Source organism: Panicum virgatum, chromosome 5N (assembly GCF_016808335.1).
Source record: "Panicum virgatum strain AP13 chromosome 5N, P.virgatum_v5, whole genome shotgun sequence".
In the NCBI taxonomy this organism is placed as follows: Eukaryota; Viridiplantae; Streptophyta; class Magnoliopsida; order Poales; family Poaceae; genus Panicum; species Panicum virgatum.
In genome coordinates this window covers 27,325,456-27,346,866 of record NC_053149.1, presented here as the reverse complement: position 1 = coordinate 27,346,866, position 21,411 = coordinate 27,325,456, and the positions used below count along the sequence as shown (strand labels likewise).

At 45.0% G+C, this 21,411-nt stretch overlaps 2 protein-coding genes across 2 annotated transcripts; both read right to left on the bottom strand.

Moving 5' to 3' along the window:
* Positions 1 to 358: 358 nt before the first annotated feature.
* Positions 359 to 4,125, bottom strand: LOC120673340 (probable LRR receptor-like serine/threonine-protein kinase RKF3). The gene has a single exon (XM_039954133.1). It carries the CDS (start codon positions 3,986 to 3,988, stop codon positions 2,075 to 2,077), a length of 1,914 nt encoding a protein of 637 aa, XP_039810067.1. The 5' UTR covers positions 3,989 to 4,125; the 3' UTR covers positions 359 to 2,074.
* Positions 4,126 to 11,623: 7,498 nt separating this feature from the next.
* On the bottom strand, positions 11,624 to 20,385 carry LOC120673339 (nuclear pore complex protein NUP98B-like). The gene is made up of 10 exons (XM_039954131.1): positions 20,268 to 20,385; positions 19,153 to 19,263; positions 16,524 to 16,601; positions 15,704 to 15,862; positions 14,517 to 15,058; positions 14,296 to 14,421; positions 14,088 to 14,210; positions 13,900 to 14,007; positions 13,658 to 13,805; positions 11,624 to 12,511 (listed from the first exon to the last, which is right to left on the bottom strand). Exons 2-10 carry the CDS (start codon positions 19,259 to 19,261, stop codon positions 11,922 to 11,924), a joined length of 1,983 nt encoding a protein of 660 aa, XP_039810065.1. The 5' UTR covers positions 19,262 to 19,263; positions 20,268 to 20,385; the 3' UTR covers positions 11,624 to 11,921.
* Positions 20,386 to 21,411: the final 1,026 nt, after the last annotated feature.

Sequence of the window (21,411 nt, the reverse complement as noted above, 5' to 3'; positions counted from 1 at the left end):
GCAAAGCTACCACTATATGGGCATTTCTTGTTACATGGGTCCCCTAAACAATCTCGAGAACTTCTATTGCTCCAGAGGGATATGGAAGCAGTAGTACATTAGCTGGCAATCATACTACAACACCAAGCTGCTCGCGTGCACCTGAGGTTGGAGTGTTGGACCGATGGACTCGACTCATTTCATGGTCAATGATGCCACATGCGACGATATAAATTAATATTTTTACCTCACATATGCAAGACCTTGTCTCATAGGAATAGGATCACATGGCTGGGGTCATACAAGCAGGAAGTGAGATTGTTAACAGTTTCAGACTCTGATTTCCCCCCAAAAAAAAAAAGTTAACACTTTGGGAAGGCATGTGTTCACAGGAAGATTATGCTTGCCTAAAATGTTCTGCTACGTGTTTGCTGAGCTACGCTCTATCTACAAAGCAGCTCTTCCTTTAGGATCCTACAAAAACTTCAGTAGCATTCAGAAGGCACGTCTGTAACAAACTTAGTGTGTAGACAGCGCTAGTTATATATAATAATATGGATAAACATCTAACTGGACCTCAGGATCAAAAACCATCCATAAGAAAGATACAAATGATCTAGATATTATATATGTGACTCAGTTCGACTAGAGAGAACCATCCCTCAAGTATTAATGAGCTCACCAGTCAATGATTACCCCCAACAATATTTTGATTACTATGTTGGTAAACATGCCACATCTAATGTTTATGCTTAACATAAACACTGCATGATGGTTCTACTTCTGTTTGGTTAATTCATAGATCCTGGTGCTAGATACATACTCCCTCCATCCCTTGAAGAGTGCAATTGTATTTTTTTTCTGTAAAATGACATTGGTGCCCTTATTAAATCCGCTAGCTTATCTAACTAGGCGGTGCCATCTTTTTGCTATCCACAGGTATATTAACTGGCATGCATGTAACTAAACATGGGAAGTCAAAGTTGACAAATTGCTATAACAAAATATTGGGCATGCATGTAGGTTTTTTTCCTCTTGAATACGCAGGAGAGCTGCATATCATTGCATTAAGAGAAGAAGAGTTAGGCCAAAATAGCCATACAACACAAACACCACGACACACCCAGAACACACACCACTCACCCCGAAACACTGGGCATGTAGTTGAGAACGGGAATCAAATTTGACCACTTACCATGCAGAATAGAGAATACTAAGGTGGTCCAATATCTATGATCACAGTCTTTGTTGGACTTTTTTTGAATGCTAGAATTGCACTATGGGATGGAGTGAGTATATCATAGTCAAAATCTTACATAAGAGATATGGTGTTGCAAACAAAAACAACCCTACAGGCTACATTCATACTGAATAAATATCAACGGACCAAAAGTAGCTCCTCTGGTATTTTTCTTGACAGTGTAAATGAAAACCTTGACAGCTAAAAACAACATAACAGATTTATAGGATAATGATTTTAAGCTTATACCTCCTCCTTATAGCATCTAATGAATACAATACGCATAAAAAAACTCCACCCACAGGTGGAGACTTCCCCTGAGCTTTGTTCTAAGAAGGTACCGCGCTTTCAACCTGGGTCGGAAGGGGAGTTCCCATGACTCCCAGAGTCCAACACTCTAACTGGTCCACAGCGAGAAGCTTGATGTACAGTACATATAGAAGCTGATGGCATCTTCTATCAAAAATATTTCCTTGCTCTTCCATCCAAATGATATGTCCTAACACCTAATATCTGGATTTGAGTTGCCTTTCAACTTCAGAGCACAATCGGATTCAGCAAGTTATGAATCTAATTTATAAGGGGATATGTTTTGAGTTTCGAATTTCTTATCCTCCATATCCAGAATCCTGATACATAGCTACTGCAGGTTGGAAGCTAAATATCTATGAACGAAAAAAACATCACTAACATGTTTCAATGAATTCAACTGTCGCAAGAACCTTACTTTTCCTATGGGAGCAAAACTACAAATTGCTATGTGCAACCGTTGCCTGTAGTGTGTAATCATATGAAACAAAAACAAATATGGTATGTAGTGAATTCTAGCAATAACCTTTCACTAATGGGCTAAGATCATGTTTCATTTGGAGATGCCAGAGCAGCGTCCTCGTTAGAATGAATAAAAGATCGGAAACCAGAGGGGCTGAACAGCTGACCTGATCCACTGCTGCTGGCTGACCTCTCAATCTCAGCCAGGTTTGCAACAACAGGGATTGGCCTCTCTGGAATAATCAACGGACTTGGTGCAGAATCAGCCTCAAGTATCTTCAGCGCCTGCTCCATCGTCGGTCTTGCGTGCAGCTGGGGATGTGTGCAGAGTGCACCGACAAGGACATACTTCTCCATAACCTCAGTTGGACCAGGCTCAATCATTCCTTCTTGGATCACCTCCACTGTCTTCCCCCTCCGCACCAAAGACCAAGCCCAATCAGTGAGCACAAAGCTCTGGCCCTCGCCGAGAGAAATGAACGCCCTCTTTCCACTCAGAAGCTCAAGAAGCACGACTCCGAAGCTATAGACATCACTCTTCTCGGTCAATTGGCCATACAGTGCATACTCTGGGGCGACATAACCAAGGGTTCCGGCAACCCTTGTGCTCACATGTGTCATCCCCTCCGGTGCAAACTTGGCCAGTCCAAAATCAGCGACCTTGGCCTCAAATTCATCATCAAGTAAGATATTGCTTGCTTTGATATCCCTGTGAATAATGGCTGGCTGTGCACCACGGTGCAGGTAGGCCAGGCCCCTTGCCATTCCGACGGCAATCCTCTGCCTCACTGGCCACGCCATCTGGCACTCTCCAGCGCCGAAGAGATGGTCATGGAGGCTGCCATTATGCATGAGGTCGCAGACGATCATCCGCTGGTGGCCCTGCCTCTGCGTGGTGGCAATGCAGTACCCACGGAGCGCGACCAGGTTGACGTGACGCACGCTGGCCACGACCTCCACCTCATGGGCAAAAGCGGCATCCCCAGCGGCAGAGCAGTTCTTGAATCGCTTGACCGCCACCTCGGTGCCGTCGCGCAGCACCCCCTTGTAGACGTTCCCGAAGCCTCCACGGCCAATGATGCTTTCCCTGGAGAAGTTGTCCGTAGCGGCCTTGATCTCGTCGTAGGTGAACTTGATGAGCGTGGTGCTGGCGCTGATGGACTCCATGGCCTGGGAGCGCTTGCTCCTGCTGTCCGCAGCCAGGGCAGCAGCGGCCGCTCGCGCCCGCCTCTGCCTCACAATGAAGCAGGATCCCGCGGCAGCGGCGAGCAGGAGCACCGCTGCGAGGGAGCCGAATGCGGCGCCGTACACCCAGGGGGCGGCGCCAGAGCTCCGGGATTGAGGAGGGTTGGCCTTGAGTAGGAAAAGGCAGTAGGCCGTGGCCGGGTCGGCGGGCCCGTGGGGGCTCGCCTTGGCGCCGGCATAGATGGGCGGGTACTGGACGCACCCGGTGACGCTGTTGTTCCCGGCGTTGGGGGATCCAGGAAAGAGGTAGGCCGCGGCGGCTTTGCTGAGCGCGGTGGTGCAGGAGGTGCAGTCGGGGACGGCGGAGAGGTCGTGGTCGCAGCTGGCGTCGATGTCCTGGCGCGCGGAGGGCGGGACGAGCGCGTCGAAGTCGGCGAGCGTGGAGACGTTCCCGCAGCCGGGGGCGGCGAGGACGGCGTCGAGGCCCGAGAGGCCGCAGGCCGAGGCGGGGAGCGGGTAGGGGAGCGCGGCGCGGAGCGGGGCCAGGCAGGAGGACGCGCCGGCGGGGAGCACGAAGGAGGAGGTGGCGGCGAGGTGGAGCGAGAGGAGGAAGGTGACGGCCTGCGTGGCGACCCCGCAGCGGGAGGCCTCGTCGGCGGGCAGCGGCGGCGCGAGGAAGGGGCGCAGCGCGGTGAAGTTGAGCGCGCATTGCGGCGGCGGGGAGGGGGCGGCCGGCTGGGAGCGGAGCGGGGTGGGGCGGAGGAGGAGGAGGAGGGCGAAGAGGAGGAGCGGGTGGAGATGGAGGCGGGACATGGGAGGCGGATGGGGAAGAGTGGGTGAGGGTAGGGTGGGTGGAGTGAGGGAAGGAGGAGAGGGTGGTCAAGGGGCGCTGGGGGTGGCGGTGATTGGGGTGGGCATGGGCAGCAGAGCTGAGTAGCTGCTGCTGCTGCTGCTGCCGCTGCCGGCGGGCGGCGGCCAGGGGAGGAGAAGGGAGAAAAAGGTGGGGCCATGGTGTGCTGGATAAGCTGTGCGGCCACGCGACTGGTCAAAGGATGCTTTGGAGGGGAAGGCCGTTTGTTTATCTCAACCAAAAAAAGAAGTTCAATTATCACGAGTTGAAATGTGTTACAAAAAAAAGTTCAAAAAAAAGATGCTTTGGGCTACTCCAGTTCGGTACTTCCTTGGAGTCATGCCCTTAAACTTTTGTCGCATATGGAGGGAGTATACGTTATCGTGTGTCATACGTGAAAAAAAGGACAAGAAAAAAAAACTGTTCGAGTGGCTATGTACCACATAGAACAATTGATGACATCTTTAGCTGTTGGAGGTTGCGTTATCACATGGATACAAATTTGTTCCTAGACAACTACCTCAGTCCATCTGAGTTCCTGTAATCATATCATTACAATTACATTTTGAAAACTCCGAATTTCTTATTGGATGCGTGTGCGCTGCCAACGATAGCAGCGAACAGAACGTCATCTTCAACCTCCTACCATCATCTTCAACCTCGAGCCACAGGAGAAACAGAGAGCGGATGAAGCGGCCCAGGTGGGCCGCCGGCCGTGGGCGGCGGTGGGAGGTCGGCGGCCTTATTGTTTTGGATTGCTTGGTTTGCCAGAGTTCTCCGGTTGTAGAGGGAGGCCAGGGGTAGCAGGCCGGCCCGACGGAGGTGGCGGGCGCTGGAGCAGCGAGGCGCAGCGGTGGGGAATGGCGGTTGGGCAGGGTCGGGGCGGGGGCGAGCTGCGGCGACGAGGCTCCAGCAATGAGTTAGGGTGGGGGAGGTCGAGACGGCGGTGGCGAATCCGACGGCCTGAGCCGCCGGAGACGGACTGGGCGGCGCCGCCGGCAGCGGGGGCGAGCTGCCCACGACTTGTGGGGGAGGTTGGCCGTGGCGGGGCGGCCCGGGCGAGGTGGTCGTCGGGAGAAAGAAAAAAGGAAACGGAAGAAAGGAGGACGTAGAGGAGTAGTAGCTAAAGAGCGTTCGCTGCAACGCATTCCCAGCGAACGATCCCCCACTAGTGTGGTGTTAGAATTTGGGACAGGGCGGTCATCCAACTGGTGGTCAAACTATAATGTGAAATAAGAAGACAAAACAAAATTTTAGTCAGGTGAGCTACACACAGGTAGCATAGCAGAGAGGGAAATCACTTGGCCCCGTTTGGTTGCCTACTGTAAAATTTTTGAAAAGTCATCTTTCTACATTTGAAGTGCTAAACATAGACTAATCATAAAAATAATTACAGAACTCGTCTGTAAATCACGAGACAAATCTAATTAGCCTAATTAATCCATCATTAGAGGTTATTTACTGTAGCAATTTAGCATCTAATTACAGTCTAATTAGATTCATTAGATTCGTCTCGCCATTTACAGACAACAGTCACAATGCGTTTTTTATTTCGTCTAGATTTAAGTCGTGCCGGAAAAAAATTTGGAATTTGGAATTTTGTAACCAAACACGGCCTTGGCTTCGTTGTGGTAGGATCTTATGAAAATGGCCACGACCATATATATACCAATCTACTTAAATACAACGGATTATTGTCGAAATAAAGTCGAGCACAAGGACTAAGTGCTACACAGATGTGGCAGACTGTAGCTTTTAAAAAAGTAATGAAAAAAATACCGTATCCACTAAGTGCTGCCACCGTGGATCTTGGAGGATAGAGATTGCCATTGTCGCATCATTCAGGATCCAACTCATTTTCAAAATCACGTACATAAAGTAGTACAAGTAGGGACAAATGTTTGTTATATTGTATTGCAAAAAAAAGGTTATGAACTGATTAGAGCTGAGTTGTTAGGTATTTTGGTTCGAACATGTATGACTGTTTTTTAAAAAAGATACTAGAAACTTGTCTCATATCTGATTAAACTTGATACAAAACAACATAAAGAAAATAAAAATATTACATCGAACATTTGTATGACTGATTTTGACTCATAGACTCAAACACTAAACATTGGTAATTTTTAGATTTGTTTTTTTTAAAAAAATTAACAACCTATCGATAGAAAATGACCGTGGTGACTTCATGCCTTCGTCAATATTATGTCCAATCATTTGGGGATGCTCATGAGGTAGGATATGCATCTATATATTCATATGGGATGAGTGTGTGTTCGTATATAACTGTATATAAATATAAATATATATATGTGTATTACATTTTGAAAAAAATAAAAAAGGCTGAGTTTAATATTTATTTATGTACAATGATTGTCATCAGTGGTTTCTTTCATTTAACTAACTAGGTGATTTCCCGCGCATTGCTGCGGGATTTGAGAGAATTTTTTAATAAATCTATGAGAGGATGTACATCTTTTGTAGTTGCGGGAAGGGAGCAGAGAAGTCAGACGATGAGTTGAAAAGCCATCAGTAGTGGTATTTGAGTTATGATCATTGTGGGTGATGCTAGTGGAGGATTATGATTATTATGGTTAATGCTAGTGGAGGATGAGAGGATGATACATGGACGGATGGATTTTAGAGGACACTTATAATATGACGGTAATGAAAATAGAAGTGATGTGGCTTAACGTAGTCGCAGAAAAATAAGAGTAAATGACGCTTAGTGGGTTCCGTCTATATAGAATATATAGATAGCGTGATAGATCCAAAAGCCCAGCAGTACGGTACAACTTTTTAAACAGCAGCATGTAGCGAAAGACAACCGTAAGCATGATAGATCCCTGTCTTTCTCTCCTCCGAACACAACAGACGGTCAAACAAATCAAAGGCCGCAGCGTCTGAGTACGTAAACAATAAAACAAATGACCAGGCCTGGTAACTTTCTATTCTAGTATATGGTTGGATGGTTTTTAAAATGGCCGCATGTGTGATGTGTGCGACGCTAAGCCAGCTTTGAGGTCAGAATTTGACTGATGTCTTCATGCAAACTTGTAGTAGCAAGTGAATCCAGCAAAGTAAATTTCAATAATCCATCTCGCCATCGTTTACAATAAAATTCCAAGCCCAATGAGGGAGAGGGGGGCTTCAAGTATTAGTATTCATTTTCCTGGCTTTCATAATTCAGACGTTCCTTTTTAATTTGGGACAAAGCATCAAAGCAAGGCACACAATGAACCCAACAAACTCGCCAGGGATCCAAGTTGTCTTCCCGAACGGGAATATGTGGCTATCCAAAGGATTTCTTCCTGCCCATTTTCTAAGCTTCTACCAGCCGCATTTGTTTGTGCTTTGCGCCTAGCTTTGCCTGATCTGGTGGTCGCCTTTCCTCTCGTGCCCATTTGCTCGTCGCTCGTGCTCCCGGAATCACATGCCGCTCTCGTCACATCAAATTGGGAACCCTGAAGAAACTTAAAAAGAGGGGTTGGTGAGTTGGAGCACATATCTGGTGCCTCTGTTTGACCCGCTGGTATTTTTTTATTTTTCTTTTTTTTATATAAAAATAAATTATTCGTGTCGGCAACTTGTGACAATGATATAACGTCTAGAACCAAAGATTCCCATCACGACATTCACAAATCTTGTCAGTAGAGGGTTCTGTTTTCTCGCACCTAGTTGGACAAAATGGCTAGTGTCTATCCTTACGTTTCCAAGCAACATCTCGCATTTCGTGACAAATTCTCATATAGGTCAGTTGACCATATTGGCTACCCGCGTTATTTTTTTCCCCAACACGTGTCTCATGACCACTTGTGCATTTCCTTTGTCAGTGGTGAACGTTAACGATACTGTGGCATTCCTTGTGAACGGAAAGCAGTTCGGATGCAGCTGCTAATTCTAGGAGTAGAGTGTAATAAAAACAAGGGTTGCCCCTTGAATTTCTCAACGGAATTTACCTAACGCTGCGTTTGGATGTTGGCATTGGAGTATGGAATTAGGAATTGGAATTTGCTGTCACCAATGCCGCCGTTTGGATGTTGAGGGAATTGAAAAACGGAATTGCGAACAAATACCGTGCGGCATTCACTTCTATTGCGCCCACGCCCCCACCCCCCAATTCAGAGGCTTGACCCTCGGTATCGCGAGGCATTCGGCCCGCAGCTCCCTCGTCCGCCGCCTTGAAGAAAAAGAAGCCCCATCGCCTCCTCCATCTACCCTCCCTGCGGCCGCCGCCGACAGCCCGTGTGCAGCGCGTGCCTTCTCCCTTGCCGGCGGCCGTCCACCATCTGCATCTCCGGCGGCGGCCGCCCTACATATCTACATCTCCGACCGCAGCCTCCTTCTCCCTCGCCGTCCGGCCTCCTTAATCTGCATCTCCGGCAGTGGCACCCCGTCCACGCATGTCGGGATGCGGCTGGCGACTAGAAGCGGCTCGCCCCGGCGGGCGGGTCTAGCAGCCCCACAACCCCGCGCGCGAGGCTGCCGCTGCCACTGCAGAGGCCGCGTGCGAGGCCGTCGCTACCACTGTGAAGGCCGCGCGTGAGGCCGGGTCTAGCAGCCCTCCCCTCCCCCCACCCCCCGCGCGTACTATGGATGAGTACATAGGCCGGGTACAGCAAGTAGAGAAGACCGGCAGGATAGGCCGCACGTGAGGTGGAGCGGCGATGGATGCTGGGCGCAGTGAGCGGAGCGGAGATGGGAGCTGGGCGTAGTGGAGAAGACGGGTTGATTCTCAATTTGATTGTATGTACATCCAAACAGGAATTAGATTTTGCCACTTTGTTGAATTCTATCTAGTAATTTCATCAACATCCAAACAATGGATTTAGTATTGTGACTCATTTCCAAAGTCTGTCTGATTTGGTATTGGACCCAATTCAATACCAAGCCTTCCAATATCAACAACCAAACGGAGCCTAAAAGCAATTTCAGTATAATGCATTGTTCTAAGCTTGTACACCTAAAAGCAATTTCAGTATAATGCATTGCTCTAAGCTTGTACAAGTACCATTAGCCATGCGCTTGAGAATACGGAAAGTTTTACGATGGTTGAAAAGAACAAGGACCGTCCATCGAAAGAAATCTAGTGATTGAAAAATATATAGAAAGTACCTAAAAGTACTCTGAAAAGTATTAAATTGTGGGACTAGTAAAAAAATGGGACCTTTGGTCATATTAACTTATTATTTTATTTTAATAACGGATATATTTGTAAACTTCCCTATTCATGTATGTGATCGCGTTTGGGCGTGTCCTGTGCTTGGAGAGCCACCGTAGCAAATTATCCAGGTGGATTGTGCGAAATGCATGCATCACACACATCTCGAGATTGTGAGCTGCGAATTTTGTGTAGTACTCCCTCTTGATAGTCCTATTTCACCTTAACACAATGATCAAGGAAATGCAACCTTGCTTATCATCTAATTAATGTAACACAAGATTTTTTTGTTAGTCCTCCAATGTTTTTGTTGGAAACTCCTCGTTACTGGTGCTATTTATTGCTATGGTCCTCAACAATAGTAAATAGGACTATCATTTGTGATTATTTGAATTTTGAAAATAAAACTATATCAAAAGAGAATGGAGGGAGCATGTGGTTCGTAGGTACGTGTTGCAGCTGCGACAGCCTCTTCTAGCTTCTGCCATGAATGTTGTAGGCTGTGCGTTCCTAACTTGCACTACAGCCGCTGTGCTCCGACATCTGGCCTCTACATGTCCACATGCGAGATGCCACCTCTCCCCGGAGGCCGGAGGAGCTCAAAGCCTCAAACATTCAGTCACTGTTTGGAGATCCAAAGAATAAAATCAGTTTTAGTCGAACAAGGTATCCACAAGTATAACTTTTACAATCTGTGATCCAAACAAAATTTTAGAGAAACAGACAACACTGAATCTGGACAGCAGCCGAGAGATCACCACAGCCTCCCATGCTCACGGCAGCGTGCCCGGCAACATGCTGGTTGCATCATTCATGGCACTAGTGCCTCTTTCGTTGTTGGCAACAGGTTGGGTCATTCATGAATGTTCGTTTGTGCCATGAATGATTGTTTTGCTGTTGGTTGGCAACCGGATTATTATTGTTTGCATTGGATCAATTCTAGCCACGGCTGCATCATTCATGGCTGAAGGCATGTTTGGTTTGGACCCTGGCGACAGCTGCCTGGGCCAGGCAGCTCCCCAGGCCGTCGGATTTGGCTGCCTGCGGTGGGATGTCGCTGCCTGGGCGGTAACCTGCCTGCCAGGCTGAAACCAAACAAGCCTTGTGCCTCGCCTAGATGAGCGATACTCCCTTTGGGTTAGTAAAGTAGGTCGTTTTGAGTTTTTGTCTTAAATCAAACATTTTAAATTTTAATGATAAATAAATGTTTTTAGGTTGAGTTTGAAAATATATACGGAAAAGATATAAGTAGATTCATCATGAAATGAAATGTAGTTTTATAAAAGTATATATATTGACTATATTTTATAATTTTTAGTAAAAAAAGATAGTGATCAAAGTTGTTTTTAGAGATCTGTCAAGATTTTCTTTACCAACTTGAAAGGAGTACAAACATAAGTAGAAGCTGCCATGTCATATGTGGATCAGGCATGAATGAGTGTACAGTGCGGAAGGTGCTGCAGCAGATTGCCGGCCATAGGCCGTTGGGAGGATGCCGGCGATGATCCAGCGGTGTCATGCAAAGTAAGAGAGCGTTTAGGTCAAAAAAAGTTTGCACAGTATCTGTTACGTCGAATTTTCAGACATATACATGGAGCATTAAATATAATTGAAAAAATAATTAATTATACAGTTTAACTGATTAGGACGAGAGAAATCTTTTAAGCCTAATTAATCTATAATTGGATATTAATTATCAAATAACAATGAAATGTGCTATAGTACCCAAATTCAAACTTTTTCGCCAACTAAACACCCCCTAATAGTATTTTTTTGTTGCAGCGTTCAGTGAGTATGCAAACCGGTTTCCCTAAGAACAAGTCAAAGTTGGGTGCGAGACGAACGAGCGGAGTGGTGGCGGGATGTCCAACGGCAAGATGGGTAGGATTGAGGATAGGACGGAAGGATTGGTTACAGAAAAAGGGACAATTATGTAATATCCTCAAGTCTATAAATTGAGTTTTAAAATTATTTCTCACAGATCAACGGTGAGAAAAAAAAACATAGAAGAAGAGTACCCGGAAGTGTACTTCTGGTCTTTCCATTTTCCAACCATGGCAAAAGAGCTCGATGCATGAATCAAACCGTCCACCAGACCAAAGTTGTTTTCAGTGCAAAGTCGCAGGCAGCTACTAATGCTAGCAACGAGACGTGATGGAATCCTTGGACCAAAAGCAACACGAAAAGGAAATGTTCCCGTGAATTCTCTCCGTGTTCTCTTGCCATCGCTCGGCGTCCCCTTCTGGACCTCCCTTTTCCTTAGGGCCATCGACTCAGTCGTCGAGTGTGCGATGCGTCTTTCGAACTATTTATTTATTTGTGACTCAGCTTCAGTAAGGTCCAGATGAAAATGCTCGATCGTGCAATAGCCAAGCTTGAAAACTCAAAAGGTGCAAACAATTCCTAGCGGACCTACTGAGCGCGGAAGCAACATCAGTCATCTAAATCCGCATATTTGCAATTCCACAGCTTCTAAAGTCTAAAGCAGCAATCTGCACACCTAATACACGCAACAAAACCACGGCACGAAACTAAAATGTCACCAGAGCTGGACCCTGCGTCAACCGTACATTGGAGTTCAATATTCCCAAGTTGATTTCACTGTTTCTAAGTATTTTGCCTCAGCAGTTAATGCTAACACGCCTGCCTAGAGTGCATGAGTGCATAGCTATTTCTGAGAAACCAGAAGGGGTGAGAGCCTACTGTACAGACTAGGATCTTAAGCTGCATGCACCCTACTGGCTGAAATTCTTGACCTTGAACTTCCACTCCCCCTTCATCGGGTCAAAGGACACGAACTCGGCGTCGTGCTCCTTGGTCCACTGAACCAGGGTCTCCTTGTACCTGTCGACCGTCGGGCCCCCTGTGAACTGCAACCCAGTCTTCTGGTCGATGCACTTCACGTTCAGGAGAGTGACCTCTGCAGGTTTGTTCAATCCCTGCCCAACAGGTGGCGTGTTGCTCTCATCTCTGTATACAAGGATCTCACGGTTGTTAAACTCCACAATTGATGCGATATCGAGCTTCCGCACATCAGTCTCCCCATCAAACCTGACGCTGCCATAGCCATGCCTGCCTACAGTGAAGTGCGGCACTCGGGAGCAGTAACCTGGCTCTTCGCTCTCGTTCACGGCAAGTTCCACAATTGACGGCACAGTGTAGTAATCTGCATTGTAGAGCCGAGGCAGCACACTCCTGGTGATCACTTGACGTTCTGGTGCAGCTAATGATTTCTGGATCGAGTGGGCATCACCGTTGCTCCCCTCCTGATTCCCAGCAGATTTGGATGGTGGACGACCAATGCTATTGTGAACTTTGCTGGGATCTGCAATAATTATGAATCAATGACTACAGGAGGATTGATAATCTTCAGTTACAATACATATCGATACTTTGCCATTTTAAGTTGCTAAAAAGATGAAATTATGTATCTCAACGGAGTAAGGTAATGGCAATAAATAAACAATGATGCTACCAAATTATGTATTTCATTGTGATTCATCAATCCTCTTTTTCCTCGAAGGATACAAGAGAGCTGCATGTCATTTCATTAAAGGAGAAAAAGTGAGTACCAGTCAGGTAAACCTAACCTAACCCAATCTGAGCCCCCCCCCCCCCCCCCCCCAAAAAAAACAAGCACACACAAAACAAGAAAACTAGATTACATTCGTGCCACAGACAAAAGGTAAGAACCTCGATCGTGATCCATCACTTCTCATAATGCTTGTCCATAATTGCTTAAACAAATAAAAATGGTTATTCAACTCACGATTATTTGAATAAACATTCTCAATAGTACCAGTGTACCACCATATTTTTCTCTACGTAAATGACAATGTATTTCCTCCGACATTTTTTATTTTCAGAAATATAAGTTGGAAAACATCAAGAAGCACACTTCATTAACATACTTGCATTCCTAATTAGCTAACTATAAAGAAAATGAAACGTAACCTTGCTACAAGGTACTCCCTACATTCTCTATTGATAGTCCTATTTCACCTTGACACAATAACCAAGGAAAAGCAACTTTGCTTATCATCTAATTAATGTAACACAAGACTTTTTGCTAGTCCCCCAATGTCTTTGCTAGAAACTCCTTGTTATTGGTGCTATTTATTGCCATAGTCCTTAACAATAGCAAGTAGGACTATCATTTGAGAATATTTGAGTTTTGGAAATAGGACTATCAAAAGAGAATGGAGGGAGTATAACAGTACAAGGGAAACACAAGAAGCGGAAGCAAAATTATTTCATTTGGATCCTGAAACCAAACTTGGGAGTATATTTGCACCACTTATCAAAAATGATTATCTATAGATAAGAAATACCACTTCTCCCCCCTGAAAACCCCACTCGTTTAACCAAAAACTGCATCCTGAGTAATATTTTGAATGAGGCCATCTAATCAAGTAAGTATATAAGTCAGAATCTCAGATTAGTACTAGATGGCAAGAAATTCAAACATTACCAGATCCACCCGTTGAACTAGACTGTTTGCCCATTTGATCCTTAGCAGGTCTCGCAACCGATTGGATAATCAGCTCATGATTCTCCCCAGGATAGATAGATAGAGAAATAGGTGCTTCTGTAGATTTAGCAACATGACCAGAATGAACCTGCCAAGAAGGATAACAGCATGCATGTCAGCACAGAAATGGTTTCATATTACCACACAACATCATTCTGGACTATGCAGATATAGTATCCTGCCTGTGAAATTCCAGCGCCATCATTGCTTGACGAAAAATGAATGCGTAATAATCTGACATTGACCGGAAGATGCAACTCTAAAGTATTATTGGGATAATCAAGATTGACCTGCAAACAGAATTATCGATGAGTAATGAAAGCAGCACCTCAGGAAAAAGAGTGTCATTCAGGGATAGCAGGATACTTACGCTAGTACAATGAGCATCTGAAGATAGAGCTGGTTTTGAATGGGCAATTGAAGAACCAATCAATGGAGTTTTTCCAGGCTGAGTATATGTTGTGGGGAAGTTTTGACCGAATGTACCCTGCTGCTATTAATAAAGAAACGCAAATATGAAACCTTGTTACCTATGACAGCATAACAGATGATTTATCAAACTTTTTAGTGATACTTACAGTAGAAGTTGCTTCTGCTAAATCTGTATTTAATGCACCTGCTGAGTTGCTGAATATATTGTCCCGACACATAGTAGGTACAGACGTGGAGGTTGCAAAATGGGGGCACGGTAATGTTGCAGTGGTCTGCTAACAACAAACCAACATAAAGAGAAATAGTTATAAATCACATAAGCAAATGTCCATTTCCGCAAGTGAATAATCTTTATAGGAAGACTTACCATAGATTGTGTTGATGCTGAAGCTGAATGTGCACCTCCTACTTGTGCAGTAAAAGGTGACTGGTATGAGCTAGGACAATAGGTGGAGGGATTCTTTAGAAACTCAGTGTGTGATAGAGGTGGTGTTATTCCCATGGATGCTAGCTTTGAGGGCAGGTAATGATAAAATGGCAGTCCAGGAGTGTAAGAACTATGACCTTGTGTTAAGGATTGCAAATCTCCAGATGAAAATGATGACTGAGCAGATGGGAGCCAGAATGGGTTGGAACTTTTTTTTTCTCGAACGGCGCAGAATGGGTGGGAACTGAAGGTGGAGCCTCGTGTTGAGGGCAGTAATTCTGCAGGGGGGTGCTCAGTGGACTCTGGAAATGGACGTGCACGTGCAAATGATGGTGAAACAGTACCTGAAATGGAGCAATGAGATGAGTCGTGGGCCTCAAAGTGAAATGCTGGTGTACTTGAACAGGATAAACCAAATGATGGTGATGAGAACACAGGAAATATAGGAGTTGGATTAATGCTTTTCTGCAGACTGTCACCTCCTAAAGCATGCAAAAGTAGCTTATTAGGATTAAAAAAGAAAGTAAAAAAAGAGAAACACACAATTCAGGAATACAATATTAACAGATCAACGTAAATGTGAATATTATTCTCACTCAAATTGTTGAGGTGTAACCGCTATTCAGACACAAAATAAGCTTAACAGTAAATTGTTGATGCTAATAAGTTGCATATATGCTTCAGAGTTCAGATTAAGTTACAGGATATTTAAAAGGTACACTGCAATGCAAAATAAAACCTGGAGGCCACACTAATCATCTTTGTAGCTTATAAGAAGGTGCTTCTGATGAAAATTGGAATAGCTACATAAGCAATGGGAGATTAAGAATAAAAGGACCATTCAGAATTGGGATCATGTGAAATATCAGTGTAGGAAAACCCAGACTTGTAGAGAAATAAGGATCCAACTGGACAACTTGATACATCCATGACTTCTTTACTAGCTGTTACTCTCATGTCTATGATTTTATATTGTTTTTAAGAACAAAAATAATTCCCCTTATAAATTTGGTACAGTTAAATTTTCAAGAGTAACCTTTCTTTCTTTAAAAAGATAATATTCCATATTTAATAGATCAAAAGTTTCAGAACAAGTTTGAAGTTCAGAGATTGTTTCAGATACTTACCTCTGTCCCCTCTCTCATAATCTTCGTGTCGAAGCTCTTCATGAGACTTGTTGCAGTTTACCAGCATTGCCGAAATCGATTGAATCTGATAAAAATTAGAAGGACCATCAACAGCGGTTGGCGCATAAGCACATACCCTGCTGCCCTGTTCAGATACCCCTACAAAATTAGGATAGGAAAAGAAGAACACATACATAAGATGATGAAATCTGAAAAGGAAGTCAATCAGATGAGCAAACAATTACAACCAAAATGGGAGTTGCAGTTGCAAACAGAAAAGAAACATTTGCCAACTTGTGAACCATTGAATTAGACAGTCACAGAGGTGGAACGTAGGTGTAGACATGACTGCTTGTAAGTACTTTGCAAAGTGAGGGTCAATGGGTCATTGACTTATTTCAACCAACTGCTTCCATTACTATCTGTAAATATTTAATGTTAGCAGCTGAAACTCTTAAGTGATTCCTTATTGTATCCAGTAACATAACAACTAATGAAAACCAGAAAGTACTTGGAGTCTTGCAGACTAGAAACAGATAAAGCTCAATATGGCACTCAGACAAATTACAATGGTCTTGTTGGTAGATACACTTTTTGTATATTTTACTCTTTTTTTTGTCCATATCAAACCAAACTGCAGAAAGTGGTATTACAGCATAACAAATACAAACAGAACAAATAAAAATGTCAGATGAACACTCATAGCAATAACTAACTTCAATTTGATTCGCCAAAGATATGATTAGGTTTGCCATAACTACTTTTCCACAGCAGCTTTATAACTAAGCATCCCACAGCAAATAGTAGCCATAAAACTTACCCATAAAATTACAGCATGGGGACCCTGAAGGAGGTGTATGTGACACCATAAAGGTTGGAGAAGGCCAAGGGAAGGTAGCTGCAACACGCAATATGAAATCAGAATCATCAATATCAGATGTTTAGCACTGATTCTAAGAAACTAAAAATGGTAAGAGAAAACATATATATTCCGCTAGCTATTATCCTAGAAAAAAGGGCAATACCTAATATTTCAAAGAATAATAAAAAAGTGCATGGGTGGATGCTTCCTCTGCATGACAGAATGTCACTGTCAGATACTACCAACCTATCTGATATAGTCAGTTATATACTGAGTACTGAAAAATCCCAGTCAGTTACATGCTGATGATATGGGTAGTCTTTTCATTAGGTATTTTCATCACATTTAGTTTTTTTTTCTCGAACGCGCAGGAGAACTGCGCATCAATATATTAAGAAGAAAAGGGAGGGGTAGAAACCCCAAGTGATACAGTTAGGGGCCTGTATCATGCTCTTACAATGGACTCCTGCAGACTATTACAGATAGATATAAGGGTGGGACCTGACCAAAAAGAACACCTAAACCGCCCGAAGGTCCTGGGCGAGGAGGTGTGACACTCCTCGAGCCCCGGCAGAAGACCACTGCTACAGCTCCTCTATTATGGCCGAAACCACATAAGAAACATTGGGCATAACACCGTCGAAGACACATCCATTGTGGTGTTTCCAAATAGACTAAGCTGCCAAGATGATGATGGAATTTAAGCCTCTTTGGACCTGGCCCTCCACTCTAGAACTTGCAGCTGCCCACCAATCAAAGAATGAAGGATTGGTCTGTGTAGCTAAGATCTGAAGATTGAATTGCTGCAAGACTTTGAACCAGACCTCTAATCATATTTAGTATTTTTCAAAGAATTAACAATCATATTTAGTATTTTACTTTCATATGTATTGTACCAATATTTGTCACAATAGATGATGTCAGGGGTACAGGTGAAATCTATTCAATGGTTGTATTGGCAAGGCATGCTTGTGTTGGCATGTTCCGAGATGAGCACGGCTAAGGGCAAAGCAGACAAGGTATGGGTCCTATACTCCTATCCGCAGATTCGCAATAGTTCTAGTTCCTTGAAAGGAGTTCGCTTGCGGTTGAAGTGGAGATACGGCAGTAGTTCCCATCCAGGAAAAAAATAATCCAAAGGGCACTGATAAGACATAAAAGTCAATGGGAAAAGATGACTCTAATGTGAGCACAGGGAGTACTAGAACCCATTAGAGTCAGTAGATATATTTGAGTAAGTTCTGTTGGAGGTCACCAAACTTGTCTTGTGTGTGTGCAAATAGGACACCATTCTTTGAAATTGAACTAATCCATCAATAAAGTTTCTAAGTGGACTGTTTAATATCACCAATGCGTCAACTCATGTATTTGACACTGACTCAGAGGATTTAATACAATAATTTTATAGATGCTCTCTAAACACCAAATACCCTTTATGATTTTTCTACAGCCTCCTGCATGAAAGTAGTATACTATAATTTTCACCAATGTCGCAAATCATGGGCTATAAAATTTAGCGGAGTGTTTCTAGAAAAGCTATAGAAGCTATAGCGGCAGCTACAGCCTTTAGTGGTATCCAAAAAACCATCAAAATTTAGACTCAAACATTAGTAATATCATAAATTTCAACATATATTTCATAAGTATATGTGCGAACACGAGTGCGGATACAATCAAATATAAAATTAAGTCACAACTTCTAATTTACAGTCATAAATCACATGTGTATATGTGATTTATAATATATATAGCGGAGTTAGCAGCACTGTGCTATTGAATTTAGCGACGCTATTTCTAGCTATAGAGGAGTTAGCAGCATTAGCAGTAATATTTGCAATATCGCATTGCGGAGCATGTCTCTAGAAGCTATAGCGGGGCTATACCGCAGCTATAGCGGACTATTTGCAACATTGATTTTCACCCATCAGTGCAATTGCTCCTAAAACAAACCAGTGGTATGGTGTCTCTGGAATTAATCGCGTGCTCCTTGTGTGTCATGCCAATCACTAAGCTGTCGCAAATCCCTAGTCGCACTAGAGAGGATAATGTCTAATAGATGAGAGTTGTGTGAATATATTAGTTCTAACAATGATTAGTATGTAGGGAGTTCAATGTAAAGATCATAAATTATCATCCCATAGATCTAGAGTTAGTATCTTCAGGATCTAGTCCCCACAAGATTTTGTTAATTAATAGATTAGCATATTGACCCAAGAAAATGGTACATTTATAAAAACACATAACAGCAATATAGTGAAATGGACAAAAGGTACAAAAGACTTGTGAAGCTGTTAAAACAATTGAATCACTTAAATCTTTCACTTGTTCATCCAACTTATTGATGAGCAGAACAGGAATAGCAATGATTTAAGACTTAACACCCACTAAATAAAAATAAATAAATGCCCATGCACAGACAGAATACAAGAGCAGGAATGTTTGTGGATTTCTTGCATTCTGCATATTGTTTTGGAAGTGGCAAAGATAAGAAGTAAGAATCCTGCAGGCCTACTTTAGCAGAATTAAATAAAAAATAGCATAATGGAATGACGGCATTAAAAATCTAGTCGAAAGAAAGGCTACTTGCCCCATGGAGTGGAGGAGACGGAGCCCACGGTTTGCCCAAAGCCTGCGCCAACACAAGATGAAGAGGACCCAAAGGTTTGGGCAGACCAAGATGAAGAAGAGCCCATCATAGCTGCAGAAAGCAAGATCACATCCTATTAGATGAATCAGAAGTCAATCACTAATGTTAATCCATTAAGTTCATAGTCAGTTGTACAAGAAATTGCTAGTAGAGGTGAAACCAAAACAACTTGTCATGCTAACCAAAAACTAAAATACTTCTGCGGGAAAAAAAAAACACAGGCATGACCCCTCTTCACAATTGAGAATAGTTGTGCATTAAGAAATCAGAAATCCACTCAGCGGGAAATTGCTGGATAACATATAATTCCTATGAAATAAAATGGATTACAATTTGGACTACAAATCTGCAACCTGCACCTGATTTAGAGAACCAAAATATTTGCTACGTGATATTGCATGGAAACATACAGAGGAGTAGTTATGGTTTCTGAACAATATAGCCGAAACACCAAATCCGCCCCCACTTGATTATCAAGGACTAGTAGAGTAGCACGAAGACATCAGCAGCAAAAAAAAATATATATAAAAATATAAAGAGAAACTCATATAGCAAAATACGTGTAATCCAGGCAACCCTAAGTGACAAACAATTCCCCAAATCATAGCGGAACTAGAACAGGCACCCCAAAATGCGTCGACACCATCCAGACGGGCATCGACGATCAAATGGGGAATCCGGAATTCCGTCCACGATTTGGAATTAAATCTACAACCCCCCTCAATGAAGGTAGCAATCGCAGCAACGCAAGCTAGAACCAAAAACAGCGATCGCCCGGGCGGGCATTAACGATGAGATGGGGGGCCAGGATTTCTGAACCGGATTTTGGAAGAAAACCCACACAAAGCCCCCAACGAAGCATAGCAGTCGCCGAAATGCAAACAACGCGAGAACCAAAGACCCCCCATGCACTGAATCCCGCGTCAGGCAATGAATCAAGAGGAAAACGCACTGGTCTGCAGTTGCCTCGGCCACGAAACCCCGAGAATCCCAAAATGCCGATGGATTCCAAACGCACGTATCGTCGATAGGCCGGAGTGGAAAGGAGACCTCACCGAACGCGAGCGGTGGCGGCGAGTCGATCCGAGTCGATCGAAGCGGCGGCGGCGGCCTAGCTCGCCTCCAACTCTCAGCCTCACTCTCCTCGCGCCTGCTCCTCCTTCGGGTTTTTTCTTTGGATTAATTAGATCTATACCATTACAATTATCCGAGTTATCTGTCATTACTATTTATCATATTGAAACCGTGCCATTACACTTTCAAAATTCTCCGAAACATGCCATTACATACCCCTTCAACGTATTTATCAAAATTTATAGACCAAAATACCCCCAGCCTTCTTCTTCCTCTCATCCCCTCCTCTTTCCTCTCTCTACACTGCCGGACGCCGCCGCGGCAGGCGGCGGCGCCGACGATGCGGACGCGGATGCGGCCTTCTTCTCCCCCGCGAGCGCCTCTGTTGCTCGCGCTGTCGTGGCAGGAGCAGCGGGACTGGGACCAGCAGCAACGCAGGCTCGACCCGCCGTGCTCGCGTCGTTCCCGACGATAAGGTACGCGGAGGCCAAGGAGCTCCGGGTCGGGGGCAAGGACGCCGCGCTCGAGTGCGCGGTCTGCCTCAGCGAGTTCGAGGGCGACGAGGAGCTCCGGCTGCTCCCCCGGTCTGCCTCAGCGAGTTCGAGTGCGCGGTCTGCATCGGCCGCGGCGAGCTCCCCGACGAGGAGTGGCTCGCCAGCCAAGTCACCTGCCCCGTCTGCCGGTGCAACGTGGACCCCGGTCAGGAGCTTGCCGCAGGTGAGGAGAGCCTGCGCCGCATGGGGCCCGCCGGAGGCCGTGCCAGCGCCGGCGCCCGGAGCGCGCGGCTCGGGCGGTCGGACCGGTGGCCGTCGTTCATCACACGGACCTTCTCGTCGAGGGTCCCGTTCTGGTCCGCGTCGAGGAGGGCGCCCTCCTGACACGACGGCAGCCGTGGCAGCGACCGGGACGGAGGCGTCCACGGCGACGGCGAGGACGAAACGTGAGAAGACGGCCGCCGCGGCGGATGGCGGCACCGTGACCCCGCCCAAGGGGAGCGTCCGCTTCGACGGCCTCGGCAGACGCGCGCATGAAAGGGAGGGGGAAGGAGGAGGAGCACCATGGAGGTCGACCTCCGCCGCCCCCGCTGCTATCCGCCCGCGCGTGAGCACGCCCACGGGGCGGCCG

What these genes read in the sequence shown, in the direction of transcription:
- LOC120673340 (XM_039954133.1), bottom strand. Translation starts at nt 3,988, where the DNA reads ATGTCCCGCCTCCATCTCCACCCGCTCCTCCTCTTCGCCCTCCTCCTC.
- LOC120673339 (XM_039954131.1), bottom strand. Translation starts at nt 19,261, where the DNA reads ATGATGGGCTCTTCTTCATCTTGGTCTGCCCAAACCTTTGGGTCCTCT. An exon ending in CAGCATCAACACAATCTATG is followed by an intron (nt 14,422 to 14,516) that starts GTAAGTCTTCCT and finishes TGTTGTTAGCAG; the next exon opens with ACCACTGCAACATTACCGTG. An exon ending in ATGGCGCTGGAATTTCACAG is followed by an intron (nt 13,806 to 13,899) that starts GCAGGATACTAT and finishes CCTTCTTGGCAG; the next exon opens with GTTCATTCTGGTCATGTTGC.